The 22493-nt window shown below is 43.1% G+C and overlaps 1 protein-coding gene across 1 annotated transcript in view; it reads right to left on the bottom strand.

Annotated features, from left to right (window-relative positions):
• EXOSC10 (exosome component 10) overlaps positions 1 to 18521 on the bottom strand; it is a 207905-nt gene extending 189384 nt beyond the window's left edge. The window contains exon 1 of the mRNA XM_085609870.1: positions 18252 to 18521. Coding sequence (XP_085465996.1) covers positions 18252 to 18380 — 129 coding nt within the window. The 5' untranslated portion in view covers positions 18381 to 18521. The remainder of the gene's footprint in view (positions 1 to 18251) is intronic.
• Positions 18522 to 22493: the final 3972 nt, after the last annotated feature.

The raw sequence follows: 22493 nt of genomic DNA on the forward strand, positions 1-22493 counted from the left end.
ATCGTATCAAATTTCTGTGTTCATTAATTCACACTTTTATTCTATGTGCACATACAATAAGCCACACAGGCAAGTGATCACGAATATAACATTTTTGCTGTTGGTCAAGTTTTTTTTTTTAGGATCCAGGGTCTCCCTGTTTTTATATCCACCTCTTTTCTTGCTTTGGTGAATTTGCATGATACACAGTTGTCACATGGGTAGTGGCCCGCCAGTGGTTGGCTGTCCCACGTATTGTCTATGGGTTGGTCTGTGATGATGGTGTCTTAGTGTGAACTAGTTTGTTGCATAGATTGGTGTTTCTCTTGAAGGCGAAGAGTGGTCGAAACCATACTTTTGCTCCTCCATTCAGGATCTTCCAATTCTTTTTGATGATATTCAGAACTTTGTTCGAGATCGCTGTATTGAAGTGACACATACAACCCTATCATTTTCAGGTTAAGTGTGACTCTCCACAAGGCCTCCCTATTATTGTTTCTAGTTCTTTTTTTGCACAGCTCTTTTTGGATAGTGGAGGGCCACTAGTTTTTCTTCCAGAGCATTCGCCTGTGTCTGAAATGTCTCCATCGAGGAGCAGTTTTGTCTGACTCTTAAAAATTGGCCTACAGGTAGGTTCTGGTGCAATGATCTGGGGGTGGAAACTTTCATACAGGAGTAGGCTGTTTTTGTCCACGATTTTATTGTCGGCCTTAGTACTGATGCCTCCCTGATCTATAGTGATCACTAGGTCCAAAAACACTGCTTCCGACTTGCACACTGTGTGTGTAAATCTCAGGTGTCTATCCCTCGTGTTTACCCACTATGCAAATTCATTCGCAAATTGTTCATTCCCATGCTATATTATTAATACATCATCGATGTATCTGCACCACAGTTTTATGTGATCTTTGTATGGATTTTCCAGGGTGAATATATATGGTCTGCCTCAAACTGGTGTACATACAGGCAGGCCATACTAGGGGTGAAGGTACTCCCCATTGAACTTCTTTGCTCTTGATGGTACATCACACCCTCAAATTCAAAAACAATTTCAGTTAATGCCATTTCTGCACATTCCATGACGAAGTGTCTTGGGGTCATGAAGTCCGATTCTGTCTCCTGCAGAATGTGTTCCACAACTTCAAGGGTTCGTCTCTGAGGGAATGCTCATGTTTAGCGATTCGATGTCTATTGTTATAATCATGTCACCGGGGATACTGATCATGTCACCATAGTCAGGACATAAGATAGTGTAAATATTAGTGTAATACTGCATTTGTGAAATTTCAGTAGTGGTCTCCACCTACCAACATCTTCAAAACACTATTAGGAAGGAAACGCTTTGTGGCTAGGTTGCCATGTGCCAATCCAGGAAACCTGGGATGTAATCCCCCTCCCTACAGCCCCAACCTCGTCACCACATTGTGTTGTGCATGGGAAACTACTTGTATCTCCCTGTGCTTCAGTTTCCATATCTTTAGAAATATTTTAAAAAACTTAGAAATTAACAATATGGTTGAGTAACATGAAGGGCTATATATTACAAATGTAACTTTGTTAAACCTCTTAAAAGCTGCTTTTTATTAACAATACCCCTGTTTTTGCCTTTACAAAAAACGTTCCTACAAATCATAGCAACTATTTCAATACACATTTAAGCTGTCTGCTGCGTAGGGTGCACATTTCATAAGATTCTTAATAAATGGATGCAATAGTCAAAAATTTTAAGTAAACTAATTCAACACATGTCTATGACAACAGCAATCAACAACTCTGTCTTCTTCTCATAAATGTACAGTTAAATATATTAAAATTTTAATGACTGGCTGCAATCCATTCCCTTTCTGTACAACAAGCAGATTCCTGTTATTAGCAACCAGCACTGCATTTCAAATCTCTATTTGACTTCCCCTACACTGCCAAATAACCATTCTCCGAAACAATACTTTGATCTTCAAAATGTCCATCTTACTGCCACACACACTGCCACTGATCCCAACCTTCAAACTGCTGAAAGTCCCTATATCCTGCACCTTCCCAACAATTCTCATTGCGCTCACCCTTTCAGGGTGTTTATGAGGGTCTTTAACGATTACAATGATAGCCCAACCTCAAGATTCGTTTCAATGCATAATAATAAGAGTACTAGGAGGGTGACACCAAGGGTTTTCTCCTTTTACACAAAATGTGTGCACTGCTGGTCGGACTCTCCAAATCTTGGGTCGTTTTTAGGTCTGGGTTTTGACATTTCAGCTGTCAGACCGACTTCTCAAAAAATATACATACTGGACTTGAGGTTCTCTTATTTTAACCATTCGCTTTCTTTGAACCTCTTTCATTTCATTTCATTTTAAATCTTTATTTCGACGCATTAGCATCATAAAAGTTACAATAAAAAAAACATTTGTTATTCTAACAATTTAACATTTACTAGCTCAAAAAAGAGTAAGAGGGTCAATTAAGCTAACCTATTCATATGTATCCATTGCATCCGAGTACACAATATCTAATTACAGAATTCTTTATCAACAGATTTTACCTGGGCGAAAATTTACAATAGTTAAAAATATAGTTAATAATAAATACAATTTAAAAACTATTAAAATAGTATTAAATCACTAACCGCTAGGGCATTTTTATAAAAAAGTTCATAAAAACAACAACAACATCCTCATGGTTGGGTAATTAAACATGCGATTTAAATGTTTGATTGTCATGGTCATTTTGGAAATATCTAGTGAACAATAGTTGTGCGTTTATATATATTTTTTCCCTTTTTTAAAAAAAAAAAAGTAAGCCCAACTTTGTTCTAATAAAGTTTGCAGCGAGAAGAAATCTACTAACTCCAAAAACTATCACCTGGCTAGTATCGGTTTTTAGAATTCTGCCAGCCTCCTTGTAGGATCTTGAACCAATTTTAAGACAAAGCGGCACTATCCACTTTTTCCTTGGTATTGCATAGCTGGAGCAAAATAGAAGTATATGTAGGTCATCTTCCTTAGTACCATGGGTACATGAAGTACAAAGATCACTTCCTGATTTTGCCCAGCTTTTTTCAAGCGCCTTCGTTCTAAGTGTACCATATCTAAATTTTAGGTACAAAGTTTTTGATAATGGCGGATGAATCTAGTCTAGAAAGGGTTCGAAAGATGCTACATCCTTAAACAATAAAAAAATGTCAGTTAGTGGTCCATGGATTCTTATATACACTGACTCGTAGCTCACATATGACCAAAAGGATAATTTAACAATTTTCCTAGAGCACGAGTTCATAGCCTCAGGATCATTCCAAAAATGGGCTAATCCGATCATGCCAAACCAATTTCTAACATGCTTGAACCAATAAACTTTGTTACAACTATCGAGATCCATAACTTCTTTCAGGCCTTTCTTGTAGTCAAGTAATTCAGGAGTCGTCCACAGTCTAACCCACAGCAATAATGGTCTTAATATTGCATGTTGATCTGTTCGTTTCAAGTTTAGATCCAGAAGAAGGGGTGTCAATGGGGTATTAGTAGATATTTTTAACAACCCCCTAAGGAACTTGTTCTCAAGGCTTTCAAATGTATTTCTACATGCTGGTCCCCATAGTTCTGCCCCATATAATACCGCTAGTTGAACTTTATACTTGAAAATCTCTAGGGCCGGGGTCACAGCCTTGTACAAGCATTTTTTATGTCTCTTGAGAATTGGGAGACAGTTTTGTTTGAAGACTATCTTATTCTTTTCTAGCTGTGATCTCCATGCTAAAGAAGAATCTATAGAGACACCTAAATAAATAAAATTCTGCACATAATCAAGCTTCTGTCCGTTTAACATTAGATTTTTCTTAAAATTTCTATGTGGGCTCAGTGCCATATATTTCGTTTTTTTAGTATTAATTTCTAAGCCCTTCGAGGAACAATACAACTGAAACCTATCTAATAACTTTTGAAGGCCCCGTGGTGTTTGGGAGATTAGAATGGTATCATCTGCGAACAGAAGGGACGAAACCCGTTCGCCCCCTAGTCTTGGTGAATCATTGTCACTACACTCCATGTATGACGGAATATCATTAACAAACAGGGAAAATAAGGTCGGTGCCAGTACACACCCCTGGCGTACTCCGCTTTTTATTGGAATAGCTTTTGTAAGTTCCCCAGTAGGACCCCACCTAACCTTGGCATAATTGTCCATATGTAATCCAATAACCAGTTTTAATAGATCTAGTGGGAGTCCCTGAGATTTCAGTGATTCCCATAAAAGTTCTCGCGGAATAAGGTCAAATGCGGCCCGTAAATCAACAAATGCCACATACAAATGGCCTTTGCGGAGGGTGACATATTTCCAATACAAACAACAGAGCCTTAGGACTTGATCAGTGGTTCCTGTTTTTACTCTGAACCCAGCTTGATATTTCGTTAAAATTAATTCTTCTTCCAACCATGCATTAATACGATTTAATATATGCCTAGCATAGATTTTTGGGGTACTGTCTAAAAGGCTTATAGGGCGATAGTTAGCAGGATTGCTTCTATCGCCCTTTTTAAAAACAGTAATAATTTCCGCTCCGTTCCATGTGTCCGGAATTGCTTCCCCAGCTGCAACAGTATTGCACAAGTGATTAAGGTATGGTACCCAAACATCTAATTCATGCTTGAATAGGTCACCTGGTACTTTGTCCAGCCCAGGAGCTTTCCCGTATTTGACAGAATTAATAGCTAGTTCTGTTTCCTCTAGGTCAAAAACTATATGTGTGAGTTCGGCCTCTACGGGCAACAAAGCATACTCTTCCTGGCCTGCACTATCAGCCCCTTGAGCGGCATACAAATTCGTAAAATGGTCTATCCAAGTTGCTTCATCAAGGAAAACCTCTCTTGAGCCTTTCTCCCTTTGGTTACCCTTGGCCACTGTTTCCCAAAATAACTTTTGGTCCTTCGTTTTAGCTGCCATCAGCATACAGGACCATAATTCCTCGTCCCATAAACACTTTGCATTGGCCAGCACCTTATTGTATAATTTCCTACTTTCTTTAACTGCCAGAGGATTTTGGGTTTTAACCGAATCAATCAGAGCTGATTTTGCTATTCGGCATTCTTTATTAAACCATGGTTTACCTATAGGCTGTAGATTCACAGCACCCGTTCCTTTTTTTGGTTTTTTAGTCATGAGTTCTAATAATTCTTTAAAGAACTCTTTATGTAGTTTAAGAAATTGACCAGGTTCGCTTTTAGAGGGATTATAAGTATCAAATATATTAGTAAGGCAGTTATAGATATTTGCCACTAAATCTTCTTGTTCCAGGATATATGCCCATTTGACAGACCGACGATTATTGCTTAATATGACATTATCTGGGGCTGGTTGATGTCCTCCCTCTTTAGCTTCCAGCCCCATTATTAAGCTCTTTACAAAACTAATTTCGAGGGAATGGTGATCACTATCAGATCTTGCTTTGACCATCAGGTCTTTTGTAAATGGCCACAAGTCCATGGAAACAATAACATAGTCAATTATACTTTGACAATTACGTCTCGAAAAAGTAGGTGCCTTGGGACTATCCGATGGGAGACGCCCATTGCATGCCGTCAGTCCATGGCTTACCAGTACCCTTGTGATTTGAAAAGCTAGGGTAGTACCAACAACTGCCCCATTACTAGATAAGGATGGTATACCATTAGCATTAACTTCATCCTCATACAAATTATTCATTCCGACAATGGGCTCAAAATTACAGTTCATGTCCCCACATATAATCGTGCTTGTTTCCGGGTCCAGAGTGTCCAGTATTGACTCAAGTTTGTCAATACATAGTGACTCCTTGTATGATGGGCACGGTCGATTATATACGTTAAAAAGATGGATCACCCGTTTATCAACGGTAACCATTTCCAGACCAAGTATATCTAAAGAATCAATTCTTAGTTGCTGGATGGCTATATTGATAGACACACTAACCCATATTATTAACCCTCCTGATGGACGGCCTCTTACTGATGGGACTGCGTCCAACTGATATGTTCTATATCCAACTCTATGCATGGATTTCGTAGCCCATGTTTCTTGTAAAACACAAATGTCAAAGGAGTTTATATAATGGTTCCATTCGGGATCATTTATTTTTGAGCCCACTCCTGCGACATTCCATGACACAATCTTGGCCATAGAGAGGCCTTGATTTAAGCTGCAACTAATGGCCGATGAAGTTTTGCTTAGTCTCTTAAGTACTCCTGACCTGGTACTGTTCTGTTCATTTGACTCTCGATGTTCTATTCGATCAACTTCAAGTATTGGTCCTGGGGCTTCCTTGGGTTTGTTTATAGATATGTTATTTTCCCCCTGTGTACCAATTGATAGCAATCGAGACAAGCCATTTAATTGATCAGATGACTTATGTGGACTTGTAGCAGACGCGACAGAAATGACAGGTGAGACAGGTGGACAGAGTATAGATTTATGTTCTTCCCTGTGTACTGGGAGTCAATCAATGTCCTCCAGTCCACTGAACCTGTTGTAACAGGGGATGAAGGGTTGAGCGAACTGTGGGCCCATCCATTCTCCACAATACTGCATATTAGCGTGTTGAGGCCTCCCGGCCCTACGTTGTATTATAGTCCAACCATCATCCCCCTCCCTTTCCCATCTATTAGGATTTGGGTTCCTTAACAACTCGCACCCAATTCCACCCCTAACTTGATTTGTGTCCCTTGTCCAGCTCCATGCGTTATCAAGATGTTCCGTTGGCGTATAAAAATAAGCCAGGGGTCTTGCCACAATCAATGAACCATTTTTTCTAGGCACTCCCAAACAAATATGTCCTACTGACCGAGGGTCTTCGAATGATACAACCACACAGTCCCCTTGTATTCTTTTTCTGTTATAACCTACCCAGGGGACCCTCTCTACCATTAAGATATTACTTCTTATTGTAGGTGGTAATGGATGATTAATATTTAGCCAATGTGACACTTTGTTTTTGAGCGCCTCGTACGGTTCTAGAGTTGATGGGCCTAATTCCGGGACCCCAGTTAAGATGACTACATAATCACATGCTTCTGGAGGAAGATTAATATTCCTACGCTTTTCTGTGTGCATTTTATCTTCATTATGTGTAGGTATACTGCAAGGAGCCGGTTTATTAACTGATGTTCCACATGTCAAAGTAGACTTTGCACTATTTTTACCTACATCATTAATGGTAGGATTAGAATTAGGGATCTTAGAGGCTGAATTTATTCCTTTTTCCATGTCATTATCAAGTGTTTTTGTCACCTGTACTTTACTAATAGGGGCTGGTACCTCAATTACCTTTTTTTGCTGGCTAGTATAATCATCTTTTTTCACTTTCTTCAATTCTACAAGTTGATTTTCTATCCCATCTAGTCTTGCTTCTATAGGAATGAGTAGGGTCTTAAGTATTTTTGTCAAGGTCGGTATAAGTGGATCTTCATTCCCTATACTTATACCTGTACTATCAGCAGATAGATTAACTGAAAGAATATCAGCTAGGGAGTTGTCTAAAAAACTATCATCCATAATATTCATAGGTAATGTTTTAGGGACTTTAGGGACAACCCCTCCTTTCCCAAATTCGTGGCCCTGACTTTCCCTTATCGCTCTTACATTGACTGTATTATTTTCATTACGCTTTCCTATCTTTACAGCTTTGGTAGTTTTGGTAGCGGGATATTTTTTATAGAATCGCTTACTTGTTCCTTTTTTGGGGGATAGCTCCCTCCCTTTTCCCTTTTCTTAAGATATTGTTGTTAGCTGTCTGGCTATCTAACTGTGGGGCTGGCCAGGTGCTTTCTATGGTTACCAAACCCTGTGTGTCAAGAACACTACAATCTTGAAAATCAGAATGTGCACTGGTAGTGCCATGAACCTCTGCATTAATATGTAATGTGTTAGAGTTAGTTAAAGTGTTCTCAGGGGTTCGTACTGGGGTTCGAGCTGTAGCAATATGGCCCATAGAGGACCTTTTAGCTAAAGCAAGATCTTGAGAAACCCTTCTCTCCATAAGAACAATACCCTGGTCTATTAGTGTGTTGGTACGAACTATGAAATCATCTAATGTTCCAGTTAATTTTGAGCTACCTGCCACAGCTTTGCTACTTCTTGTTTCGCGTGAAGACATATCAGTATGATCTAAGTAACAAAACACGAATGAATAAAAAATAGGCGAGTTTTTAAATCTTTTGAACTAATAGCTATAACAAAAATATTAATAATAATAACAATGGGATCCCTTTTAAATGGATCAAAGTAGGACACCAATATCTATTATCTTCTAACAATTCTTCCACATCTACATCTAGCACTATTGTATAACAATCCTGGAATGAGAACTATTAACATTAACGTGCTTACGGTGTCCGATGTTTATATGAGGAAACGACCAAAGTCCCTGGCCCAGTCCAGTCTCTTCAGGCCTAAGAGGGCCCGCCCTTTGCCCGGGCTTAGCCCGGCGTGTCCCACGCGCGTCCCGCGGTACGCTATTCCGGTGTTGATTTATATCACCTGGTCTGCTCTGGGCGGTGTCGGCGATGTTCGCGGTGCCCCTCTGCCTTATGGGAGATGTAGTCAAGGTTGTGTAGACTACTCACTGCTCCCAGTGCGAGCGTTTCCCGCGAAGCGGGAAACGCGAGAAGTGGCTGCTTATTGCCTCCGATTCAGATTGTAGGAGTAGCCTCTGTCCCAAACTCCTGCTTTGTCCACTGCTCACTCTGAAAATCACGGCAGATTCTGAAGATTTCCCCAAGAACGATCCTCCGGTGCTGATTTATATCACCTGGTCTGCTCTGGGCGGTGTCGGCGATGTTCGCGGTGCCCCTCTGCCTTATGGGAGATGTAGTCAAGGTTGTGTAGACTACTCACTGCTCCCAGTGCGAGCGTTTCCCGCGAAGCGGGAAACGCGAGAAGTGGCTGCTTATTGCCTCCGATTCAGATTGTAGGAGTAGCCTCTGTCCCAAACTCCTGCTTTGTCCACTGCTCACTCTGAAAATCACGGCAGATTCTGAAGATTTCCCCAAGAACGATCCTCCAGTGCTGATTTATATCACCTGGTCTGCTCTGGGCGGTGTCGGCGATGTTCGCGCTGCCCCTCTGCCTTATGGGAGATGTAGTCAAGGTTGTGTAGACTACTCACTGCTCCCAGTGCGAGCGTTTCCCGCGAAGCGGGAAACGCGAGAAGTGGCTGCTTATTGCCTCCGATTCAGATTGTAGGAGTAGCCTCTGTCCCAAACTCCTGCTTTGTCCACTGCTCACTCTGAAAATCACGGCAGATTCTGAAGATTTCCCCAAGAACGATCCTCCGGTGCTGATTTATATCACCTGGTCTGCTCTGGGCGGTGTCGGCGATGTTCGCGGTGCCCCTCTGCCTTATGGGAGATGTAGTCAAGGTTGTGTAGACTACTCACTGCTCCCAGTGCGAGCGTTTCCCGCGAAGCGGGAAACGCGAGAAGTGGCTGCTTATTGCCTCCGATTCAGATTGTAGGAGTAGCCTCTGTCCCAAACTCCTGCTTTGTCCACTGCTCACTCTGAAAATCACGGCAGATTCTGAAGATTTCCCCCTCTTTCAGTCATGTCTCAGATCAGACCAATGAAGTATTTAGGCATCTGTCACCTATTGCTACTGGAGTGTATCCTTTTGCCTCCACGCAAGTGCTTGCATTAAACTGAATGAGACACTACAACACTACTCCTTCGTGCCAGTTCCTGATGGTCTCTTCTGTGTGTCTTCCTCTAATATATATAACGCTACCTGCATTAACATATTATACCCAGGCCTGTTGGCTTTGCCAATGCTTGTCCATCTTGGAGTGCCCCAGCTCTCACTCAAGCTTCTATCACAGCTCGGTACTACATTTATTTCTTCAGTGCTGAACATCCCAGCCCCCCCCCCCCACAAGTGCACCATGCCCTTACGTATTGCCATCACAGTGCGCCAACCTACTCATCCAGTCTGCACACAACTTGACTCACTTACACCCGGATTGAGCTACATTGGTTCCTGAAAGCTGAAGTCCCACAATGCCAAAGTTATCATAATACTATGAAGATACTACCTTCTAGAAGTCAAGCATACCATGTAACATCAAAACTCTAGCATCATGTCATCCAGAGAGAAAAATCTTAACACTGGCAAAGCCTACAAATCTGAAACTTTCTGTCAGGCTTTGTCAATGTTTGTTTTGTCATGGTTTTTGTAAAACTTTATTGTTGGGGGACCTGCTGGGCACTCACCAATATAAAATCCATAACTTGGCCAAAAGCGAAAATATTGGTTTCAAAATGCACACACCTCAGTAGTAGTGCCTGGCACTGAAGGGAACTTTGTGTGTATGTTTGTGCCTTGTGAAAGAGTAGAATACTGTAACTTACAGTGAAGTTAGCTATGGCTGCAATACGATAGTATTTATGTGGTGGAAGAAAAATGTGAACAACAAACCTTGAGGACATGCCAATGAGAAATCAATTCCAACTTAATATGCGTCTGCTCCCTTGCACCTCCTTCCTCACTTACTGCCCTACCTACTTTTCACTCTTGTTCTCTCCACCTACATGTAAACCCTCTCTCCCACACACACACACATATATTTATTATCTACTGGCGGTCGCCAGTAGATAGTTATATATACACACACCTCTCTTATCCATTTACATTTTTTTCCCAGCACCATTCATTTACATTTTCCTTCTGAAAATTCAACCATTGGCCAACACAGCCATCATTTCTCCTCTCCTTGCCTCCAATTTCATTCAGAGATTAAACTGAGCCCCTGCCGTCATCTTCTACTTGTTTCCTTGTCATTCTCTCATCCTCTCAGACTGCCTATCCCATTCACTCTATACCGCCCTATCAATCTTTCTTTCTTATTCACAGGCTCACAGCACTCTTCCGCTTTTCACCCATACACCAGTATGACTGTCCTCTTGCACATTGCATACTTCCTCCTTCTATAGCACACTTTTATCCTGCCTTATGTTTGAGTTGGTCTGTTCCGATTACAGCACTACTGAGCCCGATTTGCATAGGGTTGGCAGAGTCGGCAAGAAAAAAAAAATGACTGGAAAGCAACTAGGGGTAGTTACCTGTAACTACCATCATCTATCTATATGTTTGTCTCAGCAGGTTCGGCTCCTCAAGCATACCTGGCACATACAGTGCATTCTAGTACACCCTGCGAAGTAGCAGCCACTGCTGTCAAAGCTATTATCAATCGCTCTTTGGCATGTGGATAATTAGTGACTGAACCCAAGAGCTCCTATATAAAATACGGATTTCATTTTTTTTTTTAAATCAGTAACAACATAACAGATTCTTCAAACTATCAACCAATATCTAATGGGCAATTCTTAGGCAAAAATCAAGTTATTATCTGTCTTCAGTGAAGTTATGTTTTTGTTACTTATTAAGAGCAACAAATCACCCTAAAGGGTCTCTAGCCGCTGCTACATATCTACAGGTTTGAACTACAGATTAGGGTATTTTAAGTTATGAACTTGATAGCAAGGCTAAAACATTCATGTTTTAAGAGCTTTTTTAAACTGTCTGTGGTCAGTGTTGACATGGAGATGTATTGGAAGCTGGTTCCAGTATTGAGGGGTTAGGCACAAAAAGGATCTGCCCCTATGTCTGGCCGTACAGATGCGGCGAAGACATAACATATGTTTTCAGCAGGACCCAAAACTCCTAGTGGGGGCATAGCATTTCAGTTTTTCCTGAAAATATTGTGGACCATTCCTATGAAGGGATTTATGAACCAAACAAAGAAGTTTAAACCAATATCGTTTTTTTTTTATTTTTATGGGCAGTCAGTGGAGACTTCTAAGAACGGGATCAGAGGGTGACCTGGGTGGAAGATGGCAAACTAGACGTGCCGCTGTATTTTGGACCACCTGAAGTTTTGTAAACAGGCCTTCCTTCATTGAAGCCATTAGTGCATTCCATAGTCCAGGCGACTAATTATAAGGGCCTGGACAAGCGATTTTCTTGATTGAAGAGGAAGCCACTGAAATACTTTTCTAAGGCGGCACATAATTCCAAAACATGAGTGCGTAATATAGTTTTCATGTTCATTCATGAACAGGTTCTCATCCACCATGATTCCCAGGTTTCTCACCACTACCTTTGGAGATGGGTCTATGCCTTTGATGCCACCAGTCATCTGACCAGATCGAATGGGTCTTTCCAAACAGTACAATCTGTTTCTCTTGCATTAAGTTGCAGACAATCCTGCTGCATCCATCTGGCGCTATTATCCATGCAGTCTCTGAAACTTACTTTAGTAGACTCTGGATTGGTCCCATTGTGATAAGGTGCATGTCATCTGCATAAGAAATGACCTCGAAACCATATGTTTGTATCACTTTTGCCAGTGGTGCCACGTAGATGTTAAAAAGAGTGAGACTTAATGCAAATTACTGTGGCACCCATCCTAAACAAGGATATGGCTCGAGAAACAAAAAATCTCTACCTGTACAGTGTGAGTGTGATCACTCAGAAAATTCTTTAGCCAACCCAAGGCCTTCCCACCGACACCAATCTCTTCCAGTCTTTTAATTAGGACTGTGTGGAAGATGGTGTCAATTGCTGCTGATGGATCCAATAAAACCAGCATCCAGGGAAAGTCTTATGTTGTCTAAGACCTCTACCAGTGCTGTCTCTGTACTAGACCGAGCACGAAAACCTGACTAGGAAGGGTTGAGCAGGTGGTGGCTTTCTAAGAATGCCATCAGTTGTGTGTTCACCAATGTTTCTATAACATTCCCCAGAAAAGTAAGTAGGGAAATGGGTCTATAATTGCCCAGTTCTTTAGGATCTGCAGTGGGCTTTTTAAGAATAGTTTTAACCCTGCCTCTTTCCACTTAGCCGGGACTGAGAGATTGATCAAGTCAGTAAGGCCATGAAGATGGGCAGGGGGCAGAATGGACACAATATACAGTGGTGCAAAGTTTTCTGGAGATCCTGACTTAACTGTATTTATCAGGGCGCTGACTTAGTCTTGCATCACCCTGGTAAACTCCTCCAGGAGAACTAGGCAGACAATTCCCTCCACAATGTGCACCATTTTCACTTCATGTATGCTCTCATTTGCAAACGTATTGTAAATTTTTGTTATTTTGTCGAAAAAGTTGGCAAGATCTTCTACCAAGGCCTGTGAGGCAGAAATGAATTCCTTACAGGAGTGGGATTGGTAAATTCTTCAAAACTCTTATACAGTTCTTTTTGCAAATTGCCTGCATTATCAATTTGGTCTACAATATGAGCTTGCTGCTTGGCAACTTTGATGATGTTAAAATAGTGTCTGAGGGCCATTTTATAATCAGGGCTCCCGGTTTTAAGGTATTTATTTTTTTGACACTTCCGTCTGTATTTATTCATATTTATTTTTTGCTAATTGTATCTGTATTTATCCATATTTATTTGGGGTTTTATAGAAAAATGAGGCTGAAATTAGTATATTTCCACATTTTTTAACAGGCAAATATGCACTCATGCGTGAATACTAACTAGGTTTTATTTGCTGTAAACACCCGCAGACGACGAATCAATGTACTTATAAGAAAATATGCAAATTTCAGTATCAACTGTGTGCATATCTACTGCTGTTAAAGCCTCTTTACTAAAAGACCTTTCTTTTTTAGCCACTTTACCTATCAACCCACACAGCTATTGGCCTGGCAGCCATAGTTTAGAATTACTCAAAAAGCAACACAATTTCTGTTTTTATCCACATTTTTAAAATAAATACAGACAAGAAAATAAATGTTTTCTGTCTGTATTTATCTGTAAAAATCAGTTAAAATGGAAAACAGGCAGTCATATTTATAAGTTAGTCTATCTTCAGGTTTTTTTTTAGACGTCCATTTACGTTCTCATTTCCTTATCTAAAGTTCAATGAAGGCACTCTCTAAAGCTTGTATACAAATTGATGTGGTCCATTAGGAGGGAGGAAGACAATATGAGATGTAATGGCTTTCCTACATGGCCGAATTAACATTAGGATCTGTGTTCGTGAAGTCAGGAGGCCATCCTGCTTGGAAGTGGAATTTAATAGCATAGTGATCTGACCAGACCATGGGAGAGTGAGGGTCATCCCAAAAATTTGGTATCTGAGTGAAAAGTGTGTCCTGCTATAGGTGGGTCCAATTACCTTTAGGTACAGGTCTAAGGATTCTAAACCCATAAGTAGGCGGGTGGTGTCAGGATCTGTGGTTAGTTTTGCACGGTGGTTAAAATCCCCCACCAGTAAGAAGTTACCCGCAGCAAAGATGTGGGGGCGCGGGGTTAAGAATGTAATCAGTTTATTGCTAAAGTCACTTTTTATCCCCGGGGGCCTATAAAACAAGCATTGAAAATGCAATAGGTCTCGCCTTTGATTAAGTTAAAGCCATTTGCTCTGCTAATGGTATTGTATTCTAGTTTTGCATTATTTAGTGTATATTTGTGATATGTTGTAGTTGTATGTAGTTAGAATTGGTTTTTTAGCTGTGTAGTAGTTTAAAGCATAGCGTTAGTAGTAAAAGAGCAGTGTTTCAGGTTTGGGAGGTGAATGAAAAGAAGAATAGTATGTGTGTTAATTTCGTATAGTGAGGATAACTATAGCATGAGGAAGACGAAAGGGGTGGGGGGAGAGCACATATATGCACATAGCACTAATAATGCAAAGCTAGAATACAATACCATTAGCAAAGCAAATGGCTTTAACTTAATCAAAGGCGAGACCTATTGCATTTTCAATGCAATAGGTCTCGCATTTACGCAAGTTTGAGCTATTGACATTGCAAATAGCAATGCCTTTTATTTTTGTTTTAGTTTTTAAAACATAAATAAAAGGTATTGTCATTTGCAATGCCAATAGCTTAAACTCGTGTAAATGTGAAACCTATTGCATTGCAAATGTTTGCTGGTGTCGCCTACTGCCACTGCCTTCAGGATCCCTGTGAGCAGGGGTAGAGAGCTCAGTGCCAAGGGTACCACAGGGAATGCTAGGGTAGCAGAGGCCACACTCAGCTACCCTTTAAACAATGTCCATGTGTGTGTGAGGCAGTGTGTTTTATGTGATTATGTGCCTGCAAACTAATTGTGTGTGTGTGTGTGTTTGTGTCCATGTGTCATGTGCGTGTTTCTGTATGGATGTCCGCATGCATCTGTGTATGGCTGCAGTGTGCGTGTCTTTTCATGTGTGTGTGTCTACATTTGTGTGTGTGTTTGCGAGTCTGTGTTTGCAGGTCAGTGTATCTGCCTGTGTGTGTCTGTTTGTGTGTATGTGTGTGTATGGCTGCATGTGCGTGTGTGCTCACTTGTCTGCATGGTGTGTGCGTGGCTCTGCCTGTGTGGTGAGGGTTGGAGAGATCACATAAAGAACCCCCAAATTCCGCCAAAGCCTGTCCTCTAGCTGTGCCCACCTCCTTTATTTCTTGTCAAGCGCTTACCTCCGTGGACGCTTCACTCCGGCTCTTTTCTCACAAGCCCTCCAATGGCCTCCCGCGGCTGGAAAGAACTAACTTGCCACGTGGGGGCCAGGACATATTATTAAAGGCAGATTAACACATTTTCAAAAAGCCCTCCTGTGACCGAGGCTGGGGAGCGCTCTGCCACGCTTATGAACTGGGAGCAGTACACGCTTTGTCCTGATGAAGATGGCTGCCCCCTCCCACCGAGAAGGCCACTCTGACCCGATGAACTCCCGTCTGAACAACTGCCTGTGTGTGTCTCCCACTGAGAAGGCCACTCTGACCCGATGAACTCCCGTCTGAACAACTGCCTGTGTGTGTCTGTTTGTGTGTATGTGTCTGCATGTGCGCGTGCTCGCTTGTCTGCGTGTGTCTGGTGTGTGTCTCTACCTGTGCGGTGAGGGTCGGAGATCACACGAAGAACCCCCAAATTCTGCCAGTTGACGGTCCTTTAGCTGTGCCCACCTCCTTTATTTATTGTCAAGCGCTTGCGTCCGTGGACACTTCACCCCGGCTCTTTTCTCACAAGCCCTCCGATGGCCTCCCGCTGCTCCTCTGCTCATTCTAGTGGAAAGAACTAACTTGCCACGTTGGGGCCAGGACATATTATTAAAGGCAGATTAACACATTTTCAAAAAGCCCTCCTGTGACCGAGGCTGGGGAGCGCTCTGCCACGCTTATGAACTGGGAGCAGTACACGCTTTGTCCTGATGAAGATGGCTGCCCCCTCCCACCGAGAAGGCCACTCTGACCCGATGAACTCCCGTCTGAACAACTGCCTGTGTGTGTCTCCCACTGAGAAGGCCACTCTGACCCGATGAACTCCCGTCTGAACAACTGCCTGTGTGTGTCTGTTTGTGTGTATGTGTCTGCATGTGCGCGTGCTCGCTTGTCTGCGTGTGTCTGGTGTGTGTCTCTACCTGTGCGGTGAGGGTCGGAGATCACACGAAGAACCCCCAAATTCTGCCAGTTGACGGTCCTTTAGCTGTGCCCACCTCCTTTATTTATTGTCAAGCGCTTGCGTCCGTGGATACTTCACCCCGGCTCTTTTTTCACAAGCCCTCCGATGGCCTCCCGCTGCTCCTCTGCTCATTCTAGTGGAAAGAACTAACTTGCCACGTTGGGGCAAGGACATATTATTAAAGGCAGATTAACACATTTTCAAAAAGCCCTCCTGTGACCAAGGCTGGGAAGCGCTCTGCCAAGCTCCTGTGCTTGTGAAAGTGGGGCAGTACAAGCTTTGTCCTGATGAAGATGGCTGCCCGCTCCAACCGAGAAGGCCACTCTGACCCGATGAACTCCCGTCTGAACAATGAACAGCGTAACTCTGGGGAGTTTGCTTTTGAATGAGGGAAAGCGGGAGGCAGGAGCTGGTAGAATTCCCAATGAGGAGCCAGCGTTTCCGCTAGCAGCACACCCTCCTACGCCACACCTAATAAAGATGGCGGCCTGTTCACATGGGCCATCCTAAAAGTGGACAAGGCGGTAACCCAAAAGCCCGATTTTCAATTGCACCAGCGTTTAACATAAACGATGACGCAAGCCAATTAAAAACAAGGGCGTGACTTAAGTCCCCTTCCCGAAACTGTATCGATTCCAAAAGGCCCTCGCAGAGCGAACAGCGCATGCACACTGCAACGCCAGGCGAGCCCTAAAAACGTGCCCCTCTCCATGTTCCTTTCCCCGGTGTAGCCAATCTAAAAACCCTGATTTCTGCCCATTCAGTGATGAGCGACGCCAATTACATAACTTTTATCCATTTGCGAAAGGCAATGCAATACCCCCTCCTGCTTTTTTTCCTCCGTCCTGCCTGATTAGTTTATAGTCAGAGAGAAAAGCCAGTTAATTGTCGGGGAGGGCTGCTGGATGCTTATGGCTCAAAAAAAGAAAACAGCTGTCAAGTGGGGGGAAGAAAATGCAAGAGACTACACCGCTAATCGCGTGGTAGAGATAGCGGTCAGGACAGTCCTTCGATGTTGGGGAGCCGAAGACAGGTCCCTCGCACAAACGGCACATGCTGCGACGGAACAGGGATTGCTTCAGAGAGGGAAATAAAATGATCTGAGTGCAATACTTGAACTGTGTGCAAGGTTATTAAAAGGCACCAGTAAGAACAGTACAATAAATACAAATGGCAGAGGGCAGCTTGCTGCTAATGTCGAGTTTCAGCAAGTAGTTTTTTGACAGCTCAAACGTGCAAAGTCCTGTAGTACAGATTAAAATTGGAGATAACACCAAATTAAATTATTAAAATAGAACTGAAGCTCTAGCTGAAGAAACACTTAAGAAAGAATTGTATGGAACTGTTCGGCACAGAATTACATCCGTCCTTGTTGAGAGATCTCACACACTATGATTTCCTCCCTTTTGCTCTGCACAGTTCCCCTCTACGGCCAGTGTGCCTCAAGTTTTCTCCATTTCCCTCACTCCACCTCAAAATGTGCCTTAGCCTCTCACTGCCCTCACTTCCTCATCCAACTATGCCAACAAGTCAATAATTCTAAAGTTTAAAAATACATCAGATGTCGACTCCGCCAATGCCTTTAGCGACTGATAACAGGATGCTAAACTATAAACGCACAAGCTACATTTTTTAAACTCAGGTTAATGGACCAGCTCCTAAATCAACTGCCCATCAGATCTCTATTCATCTCCAAGCACCCCAATGCAAGAAAAAGTTTCAGGATGAACTTCAAAGCCTTCCTATAGAATACAAACATCAAGTTAGCAGAGGAACTTTCTACATAGTGATTTCTACATCAAACATCTGCCACTATCACCTTACACCTTTCCCGTCTCAACTATTCAACAATGTATGCCACGATGCAGACCTTGACAAAGGAATCGGCATCCTTATACCCAGGAAAGAGCCCTTTGTCCTCGGGTATCTCAGCCACCTCCTCGATATCACTACCAACCGACTCCATACTCCTCGCTTGCACTGCACCGGGCGCCGCCATCTTCCGCCGCGAGACTCTCGCGAGAGTTGATCTGCATTAGGGTAACATTTCGCTGGGGCGGGCAGAGCTAGAGGTAAGGACCAGGGTTATCGTCACTGACGTCTTGCACTGATAGCGTGAAAGACTAACCACGATGCGTCACTATTGAGGCCTGTCATCAGCAGGGATGTCACTGACGACCCAGTGTGTACAATTATTTTTTTCATTTAAAGCGTTATTGTGGGCATAATAGAATCAGAGTGCGTAATGAAAAAGAAAAAAAGCTCGTTCATGAGTTGTTAGACAAAACCTGGTTCCCCAAATAGTCTTTATTGAATGGTTGGAAAACGCTCCCAATCCAAGATGGCAGCCGCGCATTGTACGTACAGGCATGCGTACAACAGCGGCAACGTCCAGCAACAAACAGGAAACTTGCACTGGACAACATACCAGTCTTAAATTGACTCGACAGCTTCGAAAAGACAACGTTTGGTGTGCGGTTAAGAGACAGGAAATTACCGACATTCTGATTCGTACCGCGCTAGTGTTAGTTGTAAAGCTGAAAGAACATTATCCAATCACAAGAAGAAAAGTAACAAGGTGATCGCGTAACGCTTATTGTAGTCCAGTCTTTGAATGCTGACAACTGCCGTCTTGGTTTCTCATTGGCTGTCAGATGCCTTCTGACAGGTGCCTCATTACTCCACATTCATTTTGAGTTTTTTAGTCGCTGTTTCGTTTTTTTTATTTATCTGTGACAATGTCGTAGTTGAAGTTGGTTCACATGTTCCCGCTGTGATTGCCCGGGCAGCGGTCAATTGAGTTTGCAGAAATGTTAGAAAGTTTCTTCAAAGAGTCTTGTCTATGTCTGTCCAATACCTTCTGACAGTGATGAGCTTTGGAGGCCTCCCGAGGCTGTAGTCTTCTGACAGTGATGAGTTTCGGATGCCTGTCGAGGCTGTAGCCTTCTGACAGTGATGAGTTTTGGATGCTGAGGCAGTATCCTCATTGCTTCACATTTATTTTGAGCTTTGTTTCGTGTTCACAAGATCATCGCTGTAATGGGACGCAGGTAGCGGTCAAATGGGTTTGCAGAGATGTCAGCAAGTTTCCTGATCAGTAGGTTTTCTTTTTGATCCAATCCTTTGTAGAAATTCTTGTTGAGTTTGCGGAGATGGTTGTCCAACATCTCAACGCCTCTTGTCTCTGTGGAGGTCTGCTGTTCTTGTGAAGCTAAGAGCCCCTACTGCAATATGCAAGGCCTTGTTCTGTACTTTCTGCAAGTCTTGCCGATACTTTGGATGGCAGCCTCTCCAAACTGGTGAAGCGTACGTCATTGTTGGTCGAATTATTGCGTTGATTGCTCGCACCTTGCTCTGCATGGGCATCAACTTGGTCTTCAGGAGTGGGTACAATGCAGCCAGTTTGGTTGTTGCTTTCTGGCAGGTCTTCTCGATGTGGTTTCTCCAGCTGAGTTCAGAGTCGAGAGTCACCCCAAGGTAGGAGCTGTTGGTTTCCCATTTGATCTCCTCTCCATTGAGGAGGATCTGTGAATGCTTCCTGTTCAGCTTTCTGGTGAATAATGTTGCTGTGATTGCGCTTGTGTTCAGGGTTATCTGCCAGTCGCTGTTTCATTCGGAGAGTCTACTGAGCAATGCCTCAAAGTTCCTATCCACTTCTTTTTCGCTGAAGGATTGGAAGATGACTGCAACATCATCGGCGTAAAGTGCAAGATCAGTGATCTATAAGTCCGTGGGGATATCGTTTGTAAATATATTAAAGAGGAAAGGTCCAATAATTGATCCCTGACGCACTCCAGCAAGAATAGGGTGTAACGTTGAGCATTCTTCTCGTACTGCTAGGTTGAAGGTCCGTTCTAACAAGTAGCTAGACAGCAGCTCAACCAGGTAACTTGGAAACTTGAGCTTGTAAAGCAGTCCCTTGTGCCATACTCGGTCGAATGCTTTAGCTACATCCAGAAAGACTACTCCAGTAGACTTGTGGATGTTGAATCCATGGCTGATGATGTCCACAACTCTGAGAAGGTGGTGATTTGTTGAGTGGTCTTTCCGGAACCCAAACTGTTGTTTGGAGAGGAGGTTTTCACTTGATGCAAAGTCGATGAGACGAGCGAGAGTAACTTTTTCGAAGAGCGTCAATAGGCCCGATAGCAGACTTATGAGGCAGTAGTTTGCAGGATCTCGTAGTGGTTTTCCAGCCTTAGGGAAAAGAACAACTCTTGCCTCTTTCCAAACATTGGGGAAGTACTGGTGCTGCATACACGCATTGAATATCTCTGCAAGTCGATCCACTGCGGCATCTGGGAGCATCTTGATAGCTTGGTTGGTTATTCCATCCTTTCCTGGAGCCTTGCCATTTTTTAGTTTATTTACCAGGGCCAGTACTTCATCAGTTGAGCATTCCTCAATGGTTGCAGCTTCTGTTTCTGGTGGGTGCTCTAGGTGGTGCTTGGCGACTTCTTGCTCGACTTCTGCTGCCAGTTTGTTGGCCTGGTTAGGCTTGAAGTCAACTCCTGACTGCCACCTGCATATATACAGCCCCAGGCGCGCAACACCCATTGGGCTCAAAGGGCCTCAGCACGCGCCACCCCCCGTCGTGTGGGTCAGCTCGGGCTGAGACAGCTTCCTAGGCACACACACATAGCCACACCCGAGTACTTCACATGTCTTTAAAATACCATTTACTTGTTAATGAGGCTTTGTTGTTTTTTCACCCCATCATAGAGCCCCTGCATCTCTACTCTGCCTATTGCAGGAAGAATTAGCCTCCCCTCCTCCCGAAAATTGGCTCCAGTTGCGCCTCTGTAGAGCCCCCACACCCCAGGCTATGAAAGACGCTACACAAGCCAAACCCAAGCTTCTTCCCGTCCAAGAAAGCATCTCATGAAATAGGAGGGATTCACAACGTGACCCGCTCATGTCTACTTCATACAATCACAAGCTACATGTAATTAAACCAGTGCTTTAAATGGGCCGGTACTCACCGGTACTGAGTACCGGCACTTCCGATTTTTTTTGCCCTCAGTACCGGAACTTCTCTGTAGCCAGGGAGAGTACCGGTACCCTGATCCACAGCACGGCAGGCGCAGGTTAGGTTTCTCCTCCAGGGCAGATTCTGCTCTGCTTCAGAGGAGCATGTAATTATGTGTAATGGGTTAATCTGTTTTATTACCATAAACGCATTTCTCGTGTGTTTTGACATGTGCTGCAACTGGTACAGAAGTCATTAGGTACGATCATATATTGCCCTTCGCCCCGCCCCTAGCCCCGCCCACTTGCCACGCCTCTATTCTAATGAGTACCAGCACTTATTTTTTCCCATTTAAAGCACTGAATTAAACAATGGCTCGAGCTTGACATGGAAGATGGTGATCTTGCATACAATACACCGAACCCCTTTTATTTATTTTTATATTATCACAAAGTCCTTGAACCTCAAAGGTGTCTGTCTTGCCCCCACACTTCTGGAAGCAACCTTAATAACCTCCGTTCATTTAACACTGGTAGGTACCCCAGTTCCCGTGTTCTTGACACACTCCTTTCCAGGATGGTGGAGAAAACATTGCTTGCATGATTGTCTGAATACAAACTTCCACCTTGACCGATGACACACTGCTGAGATTCCAGACACACCACCGTCCACTCGTACTGCATTCTTGAAGACTTCAATAATACATATGGGATCTGACCAACTGGCAGACCCCTTTCCAGCTATACTCCCTTTCTTGAGACGAACCATGTTGTCTACTTTCATCACCTGACTACTTACAGATCCTTTACTTCTTAATTTGTCTTTCATTTTCGCGGTGTATTTCTCAACTCTGCTTCAATCAGGGTTTCTAAAGTACACTACTCACCCATTGGGGTCTCAAGGCGCGGGGAGGCCTTCAAATTCCTTTATAGTCCACCTTTGCAACATCACCCATCATTCCTTTTTTGTTCCTCAACCACCATGGTACTAACCTGGTGCTCGGTTTACACTCTCTCAATAACTCAAACGGACTTATAGAAGTCACAAAATGTGGAGAAGTCCGATAAAACAATAACATAGATTGCAAAGTATTCCTCCAGCTCAAACCACACTTCCTTGACCACGTAGTAGAATCTCTCAACC

This window comes from Triturus cristatus, chromosome 1_2 (genome assembly GCF_964204655.1).
Source record: "Triturus cristatus chromosome 1_2, aTriCri1.1, whole genome shotgun sequence".
In the NCBI taxonomy this organism is placed as follows: Eukaryota; Metazoa; Chordata; class Amphibia; order Caudata; family Salamandridae; genus Triturus; species Triturus cristatus.